At 55.0% G+C, this 13668-nt stretch overlaps 1 protein-coding gene across 4 annotated transcripts in view; it reads left to right on the forward strand.

Moving 5' to 3' along the window:
* Positions 1 to 12979, forward strand: part of Coro7 (coronin 7) — a 55939-nt gene extending 42960 nt beyond the window's left edge. For 3 of the 4 annotated variants that reach the window (XM_048789235.1, XM_048789233.1, XM_048789234.1), the window contains 19 exons: positions 4872 to 4926; positions 5347 to 5404; positions 5482 to 5627; positions 5704 to 5796; positions 5988 to 6119; positions 6783 to 6909; positions 7300 to 7475; positions 7983 to 8091; positions 8207 to 8293; positions 8371 to 8513; positions 8587 to 8691; positions 8766 to 8851; positions 9554 to 9695; positions 9783 to 9872; positions 10657 to 10773; positions 11021 to 11156; positions 11503 to 11594; positions 12123 to 12209; positions 12340 to 12979. In XM_048789235.1, coding sequence (XP_048645192.1) covers positions 4872 to 4926; positions 5347 to 5404; positions 5482 to 5627; positions 5704 to 5796; positions 5988 to 6119; positions 6783 to 6909; positions 7300 to 7475; positions 7983 to 8091; positions 8207 to 8293; positions 8371 to 8513; positions 8587 to 8691; positions 8766 to 8851; positions 9554 to 9695; positions 9783 to 9872; positions 10657 to 10773; positions 11021 to 11156; positions 11503 to 11594; positions 12123 to 12209; positions 12340 to 12345 — 1987 coding nt within the window. In that variant the 3' untranslated portion in view covers positions 12346 to 12979. The remainder of the gene's footprint in view (positions 1 to 4871; positions 4927 to 5346; positions 5405 to 5481; positions 5628 to 5703; positions 5797 to 5987; positions 6120 to 6782; positions 6910 to 7299; positions 7476 to 7982; positions 8092 to 8206; positions 8294 to 8370; positions 8514 to 8586; positions 8692 to 8765; positions 8852 to 9553; positions 9696 to 9782; positions 9873 to 10656; positions 10774 to 11020; positions 11157 to 11502; positions 11595 to 12122; positions 12210 to 12339) is intronic. The other variant, XR_007342613.1, reaches the window with a different exon arrangement.
* Positions 12980 to 13668: the final 689 nt, after the last annotated feature.

Raw genomic sequence — 13668 nt, forward strand, 5'->3', positions numbered from 1 at the left:
GGTCGCGCTTTAAGGGGCGGGGGCGGGGCCTCTTCCTATTGGTCAGGGCGGGGCCAACGGGGAACACGCCTCCTTTTCGCTGACGGGGTCATTGGCCTGGCCTGGCCCTTTCCCGCCTCCTCCCGACCTGGACGAGGAGAGACCTTTCCTAGACTCAGTGTCAGGGGCCCTCCGCTCGAGTCTACCCCTAGTTTGCTGTATGACACTAGATAGGTTCTGCTTTCTGTGTATAAAGCAAGCAAATACTGATTGTCACCAAGGGTCACAACCCAGATGCCCGTGACACCAGGCAGGTGACATATATATAAGAAGCAGACACCAGGACCTGTGGGGGCCGGTGAAGGTCTCAGCCCCTCACGACCAACCCAGCCTGCTAGAGCTAAGGATCCCCCCGCCCCCATTTGGTACCAGGTGTTGAACCCAGGTGCACTTAACCATTAAGCCACATCCCCAGTACTTTTTAAATATTTTATTTAGAGACAGGGTCTCCCTAAGTTGCTTGAGGCCTTGCTAAGTTGCTGAGGCTGGTTTGAACTCCTTATCCTCCTGCCTCAGCCTGCTGAGCCGCTGACACCACCATGCCCATCTAGCCTTTTTTGTTTTTTGAGACAGGATCTTGCTAAGTTGCTTAGTGCCTCACTGAGGCTGGCTTTGAACTTGCAATCCTCCTACCTCAGCCTTCTGAGCTGTTGGTATTGCAGGTGTGCCACCACCCCTGACTAGAGTTAAGGCTTTTTCTTAATCTTTTTTGTTGTTGTTTATTTATTTATTTATTTATTTTAGTGTGGTGATGGGGATTAAACCCAGGGCCTTATGCGTGCTAGGCAAGTGTTTTACCACCAGCTAAGGATTTTTTGAGACTGAAGTCCCGATTTTCAGGTGAACTCTCTGAAAGTGTTGCTGTTGTTAGCTAATTCCAATTTCAAAACCTCCTGGGAAAGCGGTACAAAGCACTTCCAAGAGCATTCTAAGTACAGCCTCTGGTGCTGAGTTTGGGGTCCTTGTGTCCCATCATCGGGGTTTTGAGCATCTGTGGACCCTTTCCCCACAATTTAAGTGAAGGACTGAGACACAGGAAGGGAAGTGGTCATCTGCCCAAGGCCCAACAGTTACTGGCAGCTTCAGGTGCAAAGTGTACTGGAGATGGGGGCTGGGATGGTGGGTTTGGGATCTCACCAACTGTGGGTGGAGCCTGAGCTTCAGTTGACAGTGTCCTTTGATTGGGCAGGAGAGAGTGGGTGCCAGGGCCTGGACTAGTCCAGAAAAATCCCCTGCCATGGAGGATTCCGGGAAAACGCTCTGCTCTCCTCCCCCACTGTGTCTGTGGTCAGAGTCACGCCTCAGAGCCTTTGGGGACCCTGCTCAGTTTCCAGCTTCCGGAGAGCCCCTGAATATCACCACCCCACCCCACCCCCACCTGGCCTGCAGCCAAGGCCTTTGCTGGACCAGTTTGAGTCTTTTGGGGACCTGAAGGTTTACCCTGGAGGCTGGGCAACACCAACTGGGGACTTGTGTGGTCTCTGGAGGACTCTTAACTTCAGAAAGCAAGATGGCCTATGTCCAGTTGTTGTCAGGGTGTGACTGGGACAGTTGCCTTCTAGATGTCCCCTCTAAGTTTCTTGGTTTCCACAGGGTCATCTCCCCAGGACAGGTGGGGCTCCTCATTCCATGTTTTCTTGTATCATGGATATGGGACATGCCTGTAAACCTCGGCCTGGGCAACGCTGACCCCTGAGTGTGATTTATTTGGCCTGTGTGGCATGTTTTAAACTTTGAAGCCTTTGCCAACATTGAGAAGTCAGATGGTTTTGCATTAAAATGGGGCTTCCCAGCTTGCCTTGAACAGGAAGTCTCAGCTGCCCTCTTTGGCCAGGGCCAGAGCTCAGGCTCACAGTCACTCCAGTCCCCACTACTCCCTGTTGTCTCATGCCAGGCACTTCACTCATTTCCTGCCTGGCCCACAATCATCTGAATGTGCAATCAGTGCTGTGTGGCTTCTGGTCAGACTGTCCCTATGCTACTTTCCTTGAGCCGTGTGTTCTCTGAGACCCTCAGGAATATCCACAGATGCTGCCCAACCCCACCCAGGAGGATCTGACAAACTCCAGCATGATTTCCCCCAAGGAACAGGACTTCCTGATGGCCTTTTGCTTCAGTGGCCAGCTTTGGATGATGAAGAGACCCTTTCCCCCACCTAAAGTGTTTTCCCGTCCTCTGGGCTCACACAGGGCCCTATCTACCAGGGGCTCAAGGCAGCTTCCAGTAGACCTTGCCAGTTTACCCAACTTTTCCTCATTGCTTTCAAGATACCATCCCACTCAGAGACTCTGAAAGGAGGGACCCAGTGAGTGTGGGGCAGGCTTGGCCCAGGGACCTTGGACTGCTCTGGACTAGGGGCAATGCCAAGATGTCTAGGTTAGGAGGAGGCCTGAAGGTGGAAAGATGAGTGGAGAGGAAAACTGGACATGTAGTCCCGGAGCTGCTTTTGCATGCACCCGGATCCTTCCACCATGAGCTCATCACAGGAGTGCTGGTGGCATTATCAGGGGGCCAGAGCCCTCCTTCACAACCCAGTTGATGCCTCTATTGTCCTATCTTTTAGGACTAGAAGGTGGAGACAGATGTGGGCCCTTGACTTTTTATGACTTTGAGTCTGGGGTAAATCCCTGAACCTGGGGTCAGAGTCAGAGCCCTTTGAGGTGGCAGACCCTGGGGCCATGACAGCCAGCAAGGTACTGACACAACTCACCACCTTTGACCCTCTGCCAAGCCAGGGATTTCCTTCTGCAATCCAGACCCAGACCCGAGTTAGCTCTGTTTATGGGGCCCGGAGTCAGGCCCGTGCCAGCTGTTGATTCTGGCCTGTGCTATGCTGTAGACAGCAGGATGCTCCTGCCTGGCAGAGCTGCCCAGCTGGCTCTGCCTGAGGCAAGAAGGACTGGCTTGACCTGTTGGAAGAGCCAGCCCTGCCTGCTGTGACTTCCTGCCCCCGCATCCTGAGTGCCTGAGTCAGTAGGCAGGAGCTGATGGGGTAGAGGTGAGAGGCCGGCCAGGCCTCTTCCCCTGACTCGCCTGGCAGCAAAGGAGCCACGGGCAGCTCATTTGCTCTCAGCCTCTGCCTCATTCCCTCCTTCCCACTTCTCCTGGCCTGTCTCTGCAGTAGCCAGCACAGCCCTGCCCAGCACCAACCTATCTCCCATTGCTTAAAACACACCATCAGCTTTTTGTCACCATGGTGCACTGGAGGCAGAACTTCCCTCCTGCCACAGGCCTGTTCTATCTGGCTCTGCCCACACTAGCCCAAGACTCAGTCCTTCACCCTTACTGCCTGGGCTACCAGGCCCATCGCCTTTCCCATTCCTGGAAGGGCTGCACTTCCTCCTACCACAGGGCCTTTGTACAAGCTGCATTCAATGTCTGGAACTCTTCTCTGCGATGTGTTTGACTTCCCTAACACTCGAGTTGTAGGGAACACCCTCTCCCCAATGGCCTAGGTAGGGCCAAGTCACCCTGCCCCCTGCCACATGTCCTCAGAGGACCTTTCCTTCATCACATTTAGTTGTGGAATTGTGTCTGCCTCTAGCACTAGGCTGTGGAGCTCCTCGAGGACTGGATGAGATCTGTCTGACTTACCTCTGGTCTCATGTGCTGGCCAGGTGAGGACTGGGTAGGCCAGCTGCTCAAGGGAATGAATGATCGTGAATGAACAAGTGAATGAAGTCCTGTGGGAGCCACTGAAGGGGACCTGGTGCCAGCCTCAGCATGGAGCACCCCAGGTCACACCAGCTCTGTCTCCACTCACCCCTACCATCACAGCAGGCAGTGGTCAGGCCAGGTCTTGAAGGGCAATGCTGAGCCTGGTTCACCCTGTTGGCCTGAGGTAATTAGGAGTCTGTGTTACTCACAGATGACCCACTCAGGGCACTCCAGGAAGCTGTGGAGACACCCAGGTACCCACCCAGCTTCCCAGCCCACTGTGTGGCTCCTAGCAGGGTGGGGAGAGGAGGTGTGCAGGGGAGGGGAAGGTTGGGCACCTTGTCATCTGGGTGAGGGACAGTGGCAACTGCCACGGCCAAATTACGGCAGGTATAGGGTACAGTCTGGGGGTGAGGGTCCCCAGAGACAGGAAAGTGAGACCAAGAGCAAGAAACAGAAGGTGGCACCTTCCAGTTTCCCCTGGGTGCTTCCCTGAGTGCTGTGGTCTAGAAGGCAGCCCTCACCCTGATGGCTGTAAAGGGCTTCCCCGGAGCCCAGGGAAGGGTGGTACAGATCCTTGAGCAATGACAGGCACTTGGCCAAGGCTGAGCCTGGCACTCAGTGGGTAGGGGTCTGGGGCTTCATGCCCACCCTCTATATTCCCAGTGTTGCCCCTCCTGCCATGACCTCCACCTCAGGAGCAGAGGGCAAGGAGTATCCTAACCACTTGGCCTGGCACAGGACTTGGGATTGGCATGGAGAAGGATGTGCTTGGTTCTTGGGGAATTTCTGCTTCTAGCTTCACCCCCTCTTCCTCCCTGGCAGTGCTGGTCTGATGTCTAGGTGACTGAGGGGTAGGGGAGAGGGGATGGAATCCATGTGGGGTCTTTTTGGAAAAGCCTGGAGTAGAGGTTGGATCTGAGGTGCCTAGGCCTAGCACAAGTCTGGCTGGGAACCAGGTGGACAGGTGGGGGACCCAGGGAAGGGTGGGTTGTGCTTGGTGTGTGGGCAGCACATGGAGAGGAAGTGGAGGGTCCTATAGGACACAGCAGGAGCAGCTAAATGGCTCCTAGTTACTGTGGCACCCTTCCAGGTACCCTGTCTGGGGTCATGAGGCACACAGCCCTCCTTCCTTCCCTTACCCATCAGTCTGCCCACTGGTCCTCTCTCCCCAGGTCTCTCATGCCCCTGTTGGACCCAGACTCTGGGCTCCTGGTCCTGGCAGGAAAGGTGAGTAAGAAAGATACATCTGGGTTCTTCTGTCATTGTCCCTCACCCAGAGGGACACATTCTGGTCCCTGGGCTTATAAGGTCCACCTCGCTGTCCCTGACAGAAGAGGAACTTGAGCTTGAACGCTGGCTCAGCCCTGAGGGTCCCCCTACCAGGTGCATGTTCACCTGGGTTGCCAAGATGATGTCTCAGCATGCAGTCTATGTCCCATAAGTGCTGTTGTACACTCCCAGTGTCACCACTGAAGGTGATGATGTGCAGATGAGGGACAGTCTGCCAAGGGCTCAGCTTGACACCCAGCACATAGCAATCAATCTCCTAGATGGCCACCATGGGTCTGTGGCTCAGGTCCCTGGGGAGCAACAAGGGTGAGAGCCAGGTATGGTCAGTGAGAGGGACTCAGGCTGGGCTTCTTTCAGGGTGAGCGTCAGCTGTACTGCTATGAGGTCACCCTGCAGCAGCCAGCACTGAGCCCAGGTGAGCTCATCTCTTCCCATTCTGCCACCCCCCTTCCTCTTCCCTCCCTGACTGTCTTCCCATGTTGTCCTTGACAGTGACCCAGTGTGTTCTGGAGAGTGTGCTGCGGGGTGCAGCTCTTGTTCCCCGTCGGGCACTGGCTGTCATGAACTGCGAGGTGCTCCGAGTCCTGCAGCTGAGTGACACAGCCATCATACCTATTAGCCACCATGTGCCCCGAAAGGTGAGGGGGTGCCCAGGCAAGGGACTTGGGCCTGGGACACTTGGGCCTCACTGGCTGCCTGCCTGTCCATCACCAGGCTGTGGAATTCCACGAGGACCTGTTCCCAGATACTGCCGGCTGTGTGCCTGCCTCTGACCCCCACACCTGGTGGGCCGGGAGCAATCAGCAGGTAGGGCCAAGCCTGATTCCACCAGCCCCTGGAAGCCCCTCAGTTTGGCTGGGCCCTGACTTGCTGGGCGTGTCAGTGACCCTTGAACCCAGTTGACCCCTCCAGAGATTGTATTCCCACCTGGCAGCCTATGCCCCCCCCCCCACTGTGGCCTGTACCTACCACTGCCTCAAATGCCAACCTCTCCACAGGTGCAGAAGGTCAGCCTCAACCCAGCCCATCCGCCCCACCCCAGATTCACTTCCCTCTTGGTGCCTGCTACAGAGGCCCCCCCTGACACAGTCCAGTTTGCAGAGGCACCCAGGGCTGATGCAGACCCAGCTGTAAGTACCAGGCTGCTCCCGTCCCATAGCCAGCAGGGGGCTGCAGTGGGTGCCCAGGTGAAATCAGCACTAGGTGTGTTTGTTGTGTCTCCCTGTCTGGTGATCTTTATTGTCCTTTCTAATTATCAAGAATGACAGGAGGAAAAAAAAAAAAAAAGAATGACAGGAGGGCTGGGGATATAGCTCGGCTGATAGAGTGCTTGCCTCACACAAGACCCTGGGTTCAATCCCCAGTACCACCAAAAAAAAAAAAAAGAATAACAGGAAAAAAAAATAAAAACAAGAATGACAGAGGATTGCTTGCTGCATAGATAGAAAACTTGAGCCGACACTGAAGAAGTGAGACTTCTCACACAAACTGGATTTCTGGCTTTTCTTGAAGCACTGGCAGCTCTAACTCACTGGCATATTCCCCCCACCCCACAAACCTGGGAGCCAGCAGCTGCCACCCGCTATCTTCATGGCCTAGAGCTTAGCCTGCCTCCTTTATCCATGTTACCCCAGCCTGTGCTCCCCCTGCCACTGTCCATGCCCACAACAGTACTTAGACCCAACCCAGTGTTCCACAGCAGTTCCGAGCAGTGGCTCTGGAGTTGGGTGTCCCCTCTCTCTCTGGCTAGCGTGCCCAGGGATCCACTGGCTGATCTGGGTCCTTCTCCCCAGGGGGGCTTCTCTTCCCCTCCCAGCTCCCTGACTTCGCCCTCCACACCCTCCAGCCTGGGGCCCTCACTCTCCAGCAGCAGTGGCATTGGGACTAGCCCCAGTCAGAGATCGCTGCAGAGCCTGCTGGGTAAGCACATCAGGGTACTGACTCTGTCTACTCTGTCCCTACCCATTCTCTTCTGTCCCCCAACTCTGAAGGGAGGCCTTATGTGGGGCACCCAGACTTGCAGCTCCTAGCAGAATCAGTTGTCCTGTGAGCCACAGTGAAGCTGCTAAGGGTCATCTGTAAAACTAGAGGGTGGCCTGGAGCCCTGGATTCTGCTGAGATCCCTTTGGCTGCAGAGGAGCAAGGGCCAGCTTTCCAGGCAAGCTGTGTGTGCTGCCTCTGCAGAGGCCTCCCCTGGGCACATGACGGGCACCTTCCTATAGTGAGGGTGGCAAGCGGCCAGGAGCCACGGCGCAAGGTGTGCAGACATGGCATCCTTATGCAAAGCTCTGTGTCCCTGCCACCTGCCAGGACCCAGTTCCAAGTTCCGCCACACTCAGGGTAGCGTCTTGCACCGAGACAGCCACATCACCAACCTTAAGGGACTCAGCCTCACCACACCTGGCGAGAGTGATGGCTTCTGCGCCAACCAGCTGCATGTGGCTGTGCCCCTGCTCAGCAGCGGAGGACAGGTGGCCGTGCTTGAGGTGAGGGATTCCACTCCACCAGGGCTGCTCCCCAGGTCCCTGAAGGTGGCAAGGATGCTAAGGGCATTTGCGACTGTCAACTCGCTGAGCGCAGACCATGTATCAGGCTCCTGCCAGCATGTCCCTTAGTCTTCCCAGCTGCCCCAAGCAGTGTGTACCATTCTTGTCCTCATTTTACAGATGAGGGTGAAGAGGTACAGAGAGGTTTAGTGATCTATCCAGGTCACACAACAGCGTAAGTGGAGCTGGGTTTGAACCCAGGCCACCTAAGCCCCAGGGCTGAACTCTTTCCACCACTCTGCATTGCTGCTCTTCACTTTTTGGTGTCTCACACTTGGCATCGGGGGCTCAGAGCATGGGGTGGTTAAGGCAGAGAGCTTGGGTCACCGAGCAGTGGGGGCATCTGCTGCAGAGGGTGGGGACCCAGGCATGCTGTTGCTCTGCAGCACCTGGGACTGGCTCTCCTGCCTGGTTCTGATGGGCCATGGGGTGGGGCACCTCCTGCAGCTGAGGAAGCCTGGCCGCCTACCTGACACAGCGCTGCCCACGCTGCAGAATGGGGCAGCCGTGACTGATCTGGCCTGGGACCCTTTTGATCCCCACCGCCTCGCTGTGGGTAAGGAGGCTGGTTGCCTGGGCTTGAGGGAAGGTACTGGCCCTGGGTTCTGAGTGTTCTGGGGAGCCAGGGATCTTGGGCCCAGTAGTGAGGAGCTGCTGCTCTCTCTCCATAGCCGGGGAGGATGCCCGGATCAGACTGTGGCGAGTGCCCCCAGGGGGCCTGGAGGACATGCTCACCACACCTGAGGCTGTGCTCACAGGTCAGGAGGGCCTGGGTCGGGCTGGGTGAGGCACTGGCTTCCAAAGGGCTCAGCCTCACCCCATTCCCCTTCCTCAGGTCACACAGAAAAGATCTACTCTTTGCGCTTCCACCCATTGGCAGCAGATATTCTGGCTTCCTCTTCCTATGACCTCACCATTCGCATCTGGGACCTTCAGGCCAGGGCTGAGCGGCTGAGGCTACAGGGCCATCAGGACCAGGTAGGACAGCTGCAGGAATGGGGGCCTAACCATGGGGCAAGAGGCTGCCTCTCACGTCCCTGCCTGTCCCCAGATCTTTGGCCTGGCCTGGAGTCCTGATGGACAGCAGCTGGCCACTGTCTGCAAGGATGTGCATGTGCGGGTTTATGAGCCCCGGAGTGGCCCTGAGCCCCTGCAGGTAAGCAAGTATGCATGGCCTTTAGACCTGGTGTGAGGGACACTAGTTGTGCTTCATGTGCTGTATCTCAACAGGAAGGTCCAGGACCTGAAGGGGGCCGCGGAGCTCGCATTGTTTGGGTGTGTGATGGTCGCTGTCTATTGGTGTCTGGCTTTGACAGGTGAGGACTTAGAGACCACCATCCCCAGGCTCTAGGCACCTGAGTCTCCTTTCTCCAAAGTAACAGACACCTTTCAGGCCTGCAAAAATTGTTCCTGCTCCTCAGTTACCGGGTGGTTGGGTGGGTAGTAGTAGAGGTTTGTGTGGATGGATGGATAAATGGATGGATGGATGATGGTAGATGGGTAGGTGGGTGGGTGGGTAGAAGTGAAGGCTGGTAAGGGAAAAATGAGTCAATATGGAAGCCAGGAGGTGAGAGCCAGGCCCAGGAGCCCAGGCCTGATGGGGATCAGCTAAAGCCAGTTAGAGAGCTCTGAGAGATGGTGCTTTGGAGGAAGGATCAGGAAGGGTCTCCCAAGGGAGGTATCATTTGATCTGGGCTGCTGACCAAGATCTGGAAGACAGAGTATTTGAGCTCTGGGGAAAGGCCAGGAAGCTGCCCAGAATAGGGAGAAGTCTGGTCCTGGGAAGCTACAGTCGCCTGTGACAGGTGCTGGGGTCAGCACTGTGCTGAAGAGGGACAGTGGTATAGCCGGGGATGAGGGGGGAGGCAGAGTGGCCAGTTGGGACATTGCCGCCCTGGCCAGGCCAGTTCTGGGCTGGACTCAGCTCTCACATTGCCTAGAATCAGGGTCTCTGCGGAAGTCTTCGTCTTGCCCAGGCCCCTCCAACCCTAAGGGCCTGCCTCTGCCTCCTCTTGCAGCCAGAGTGAGCGCCAACTCTTGCTGTATATGGCTGATGCCCTGGCAGGAGGCCCCTCAGCTGTGTTGGGTCTCGATGTAGCTCCCTCGACCCTCCTGCCCATCTACGACCCTGATACCAGACTGGTGCTCCTCACTGGCAAGGTGGGCTGGAATGGTCAGGCAGGGTGTTGGGGAGGGGTGGTGAAGCTAGCTACCTGTCACCTGCCCCATCTACCCTCTGTCCCCCAGGGTGACACCCGGGTGTTCCTGTATGAGCTGCTCTCTGAGGCCCCTTTCTTCCTGGAGTGCAATAGCTTCACATCTCCTGACCCACACAAGGTGAGGCCATCCTTGTACCTGATCCATCTCTGTCCCCGATGGGATCTTGGGGCTTCTCCGCCCCCTGGTGGCCATGTGGGGAAGTTAAGGAGCCTGTGAGGTCAGAGCTGGTTATGAAATATCCAGGAATTTTGATAGCTTGCTGCTATACTCAGCCATTATCAAAAGTTTAACTATTTTAAAGTTAAATAATATGAACCTGCAATATAAACCTACAAAAAATATATTAAAAACCAAAAGGATAGCCCGGTGCCTGGCACATGCCTATAATCCCAGTGACTCAGGGGGCTGAGTCAGGAGGATTCTAGGTTTGGGGCCAACCTGGGCAACTTAGTGAGACCCTATCTCAAAATGAACAAATAACTGGGTAGTAGTTTAATAGTAGAACTTTTGCCTAGCATGCTTGAGGCCTTGGGTGGAATTCCTAGTACCACTAAGGGAGGAAAAAATAAAGAAATAACTATTCTGATCACTTTCTAATTATCATACTAGATTTTACTATTACTTGTGCCATTGATTGTATCTGGGAGAGTTGAAATGTGCCATGATGGCATGCCACTATACATCGCTTCTCAACCCTGTATTTAATGAGTCAAGTTAGTAGCTTGAGATGGGCCATGGTGGGAGTTTGTACTCTGGAAACAGGCCAACCTTCATAGGGCCACCCATTCACATTACCAGCACACCACTGTCCAGGGGGAAGCTGTGGTCCTACATAGGAATGTTGCCACACTGAGTGCCCAGGAAGAGCTTTTGGCTCTAGCTGTTACTCCTCTCCCCCCAGGGTTTCATCCTCCTACCCAAGACCGAGTGTGATGTGCGGGAAGTGGAGTTTGCCCGATGCCTGCGGCTGCGCCAAACCTCCCTGGAGCCTGTTGCTTTCCGGCTGCCCCGAGTCAGGGTGAGGTTGGGTCCAAGGATTCCAGCACCCAATGCCCTCTTCCCAGCACTGGCCAGGGACTTTAGTTCTATCTGGCTGTGCTTCCAAACCTTCCTGCTCTCTGTTCTTTGGGGATACTGGCCCCTTATTTGCTGCAATTTCAGAAGTTATGGATGCCCCAGCATGGGGGGTAAGGGTCACAGAGCTTGATATTGGTGTGTTCTGGGTCTTAGTCAATGTCTCAAGACAGTCCCTTCCTCCCCCGCAGAAAGAGTTCTTCCAGGATGATGTGTTCCCAGACACTGCTGTGAGCTGGGAGCCAGTGCTCAGTGCCGAGGCCTGGCTAGGAGGCACCAATGGACAGCCCCGACTACTCAGCCTGCAGCCCCCTGGCATGATCCCAGGTGGAGTAACTAGGGTTGGGGGGAGGAAGCAGGGGAGTCTGGGCAGGGCCTAGAGGAGGGGGCAGAGGCCCAAGTTCAATCCTTCATCATTGAGGGCACACAGGACCTCCAGCTCTCTCAGGGATGGAGTGACCATGTCTTGAGACCCAATCTCTGAGCTCCTGGAGGGTAGTACCTATGTTTCCATCCCACATCCTACCCAACACATACCCTGGTCCCTGGTGCCTAGGGCAGTCCTCCTAAACAGAAACTTCACTAGCTGTTTATGCCACCTATCCCCTAGGGGCTGGCATCAAGCAGCCCCCACACAGGGGACTCTCTGATACCTGTCCTTGCCTCATCTCAGTGAGCCAAGCCCCCCGTGAAGCGCCTGCCCGGCGAGCCCCATCCTCAGCACAGTACCTGGAAGAGAAGTCAGATCAACAGAAGAAGGAAGAGGTAGGCAAGGGAGAGGGCTAGCTCTGCAGAGTGGACGGGGTCCTAGCTGTGTGTGGTTGTCCTTCATATCTCTAGTCCTGATCAGATGGGAGTTGTATCACACTGATCTCTGTGTCAGAGCTTGGTGGGGAGACCTTTCAGAGTCCTGCTGCTGACCTCCTGCTGCCCCCAGGGTACAGGAAGCCAGGGAAGGTAGGGAGAGCCCCTCCAAGGCCCACCAGGCCTAATCCAACTAAAACTGGAGGTTGGAGAGCCAAGTCCATTTGGGGCCCTGGTGTATGTTTGAGCTTTTTAGGCTATGTACAGAGACAGCTGCACCTGAATCAAGTGCCACAGCCACAATCTCTCTGTCTCTGATTCCCATCTCTTGTCTTTGTGTCTTCTTCAGTGAAAACCCATGAACTTTGCCACAGCTCTAATTAAAATGGCTCTTTTCACAACACTGTCAGGGTTAAAACCATGGGATCTGATGCTCTTGAGGTCTGGAAGTCCTATTCCTTTCAACGCTTCTCTGATCCACTCTTGCAGCTGCTGAATGCCATGGTGGCAAAGCTAGGGAACCGGGAGGACCCTCTGCCCCAGGACTCTTTTGAAGGAGTGGATGAGGATGAGTGGGTAAGTGAGTGGCAAGGGAGACCAGCCTTCCTGACCAGCAGTACCATCCCTCCCAGACACATAGCAGCACACACACCCTCCCTTCCCAGACCCTCTTAACTCTCTCCCACATCTTGGTTTATCACCCCAGGACTAGCCTGCCTACCAGTCACTTCTGGCCTCATCTGCTGCTGCCACCTCCTAGAACCACCTGGTGCCCTTGCACACCTCACATCTCTTCAACCTGGAAGATACCTCTCTGGCCCTGGCACGCCCCATCTCAGAAGTCTTAGTTTATTGCAGGCCTTGGGCACTTCCATGGTTGCTGGGCCTACTGCAACTCCCAGGGATTGTCTGTACTTCAGCTTACTTTGGGACCAGCTGCTTGTCCTCAACCACCTGCTAGCATGTGGAACCAAAGGACATGGGGTTGGGGTCAGTACCATGTCCCTGGGCAGGCCCTGGGCTCCCTGTCTCCCCTGCTCTTTCTGCTGACTTGGGCTGGTCCCAGCCTAGGCTGGTCTTAATCCAGCACCTTCAGGTACTACATGCCAACCCATCTTGCCTGCTGTCCTAGTTCCTATTAAGGGTGTTGGGGGCTGGCCCCCCACCAAGCCATTTGGAACAGCTCCAGCCTGAAGGACCTGGGACCAGTTGCCCTGCTTCCCAGGGTTGCAACAAGGAGAAGGGGGCCTCACCAAATTGATGGCCCAATTAGGGTAGTGTGAATCCTGCAAGGACCAGCCTGCACATGCTTGGATGTTTTCAGCAATTAAATTTTTGTAAGCTGACCACCTCTTGTGCTATTCTTGTCTCTGGGATAGCTGGAAAGGGAAAGAGGACATGAATATGAGTGAGAGTGGTTGAATCTGTGCTCACCCTCATCCCAGCTCACTTTGTCCTTATGGCCTTTTAGCTGAAAGCTGCTGGGAGTTCATTCATTCAGCACTCAGGTGCCCAGCAGTACTCTGAGAGCCCAGCAGGGTTGGGGTCTTTCAATGAGCTTAAGCTTTCTATAGCTTTGTTGTACAAGGGAAGTAGACTGTGCAGAAGAGCAGTGTGAAAGGAGCCATGGAGAAGATAACTATGAAAAAAGAAGTGATTTGAATGCAGGGGCAAATAGGGTATTGAGAGGTCTGAGAAGTTGACTCCCATTTAAGCTGACACCTGAAGGAGCTTGCCACAGAGAATGCTACAAGAACATCTCTAACAAAAGGAAGGACAGCAGAGGTGCTGAGGGAAGAAGCGATTTTGAGAGCCTGAGGAAAGAAAGGGCAGTGCCAGAGCCCAGTGTAGGCAGCCTGACTTCCATCTATTCTACAAATACTTGTGAGCACCTGCCACACGCCAGGCAGCCTTCCAGGTGGAGAAGAGATACACAGCTTGCCCCCTGGGAATTTGCCTTCTAGTGGGAGGGAACAGACTATAAGCAATAAACATAAAGGAACTATATGATACGGTAGAGGATGTAAAAGCCTCA

The sequence above is a fragment of the Marmota marmota genome, unplaced genomic scaffold (assembly GCF_001458135.2).
Source record: "Marmota marmota marmota unplaced genomic scaffold, marMar, whole genome shotgun sequence".
Taxonomy (NCBI): Eukaryota; Metazoa; Chordata; class Mammalia; order Rodentia; family Sciuridae; genus Marmota; species Marmota marmota.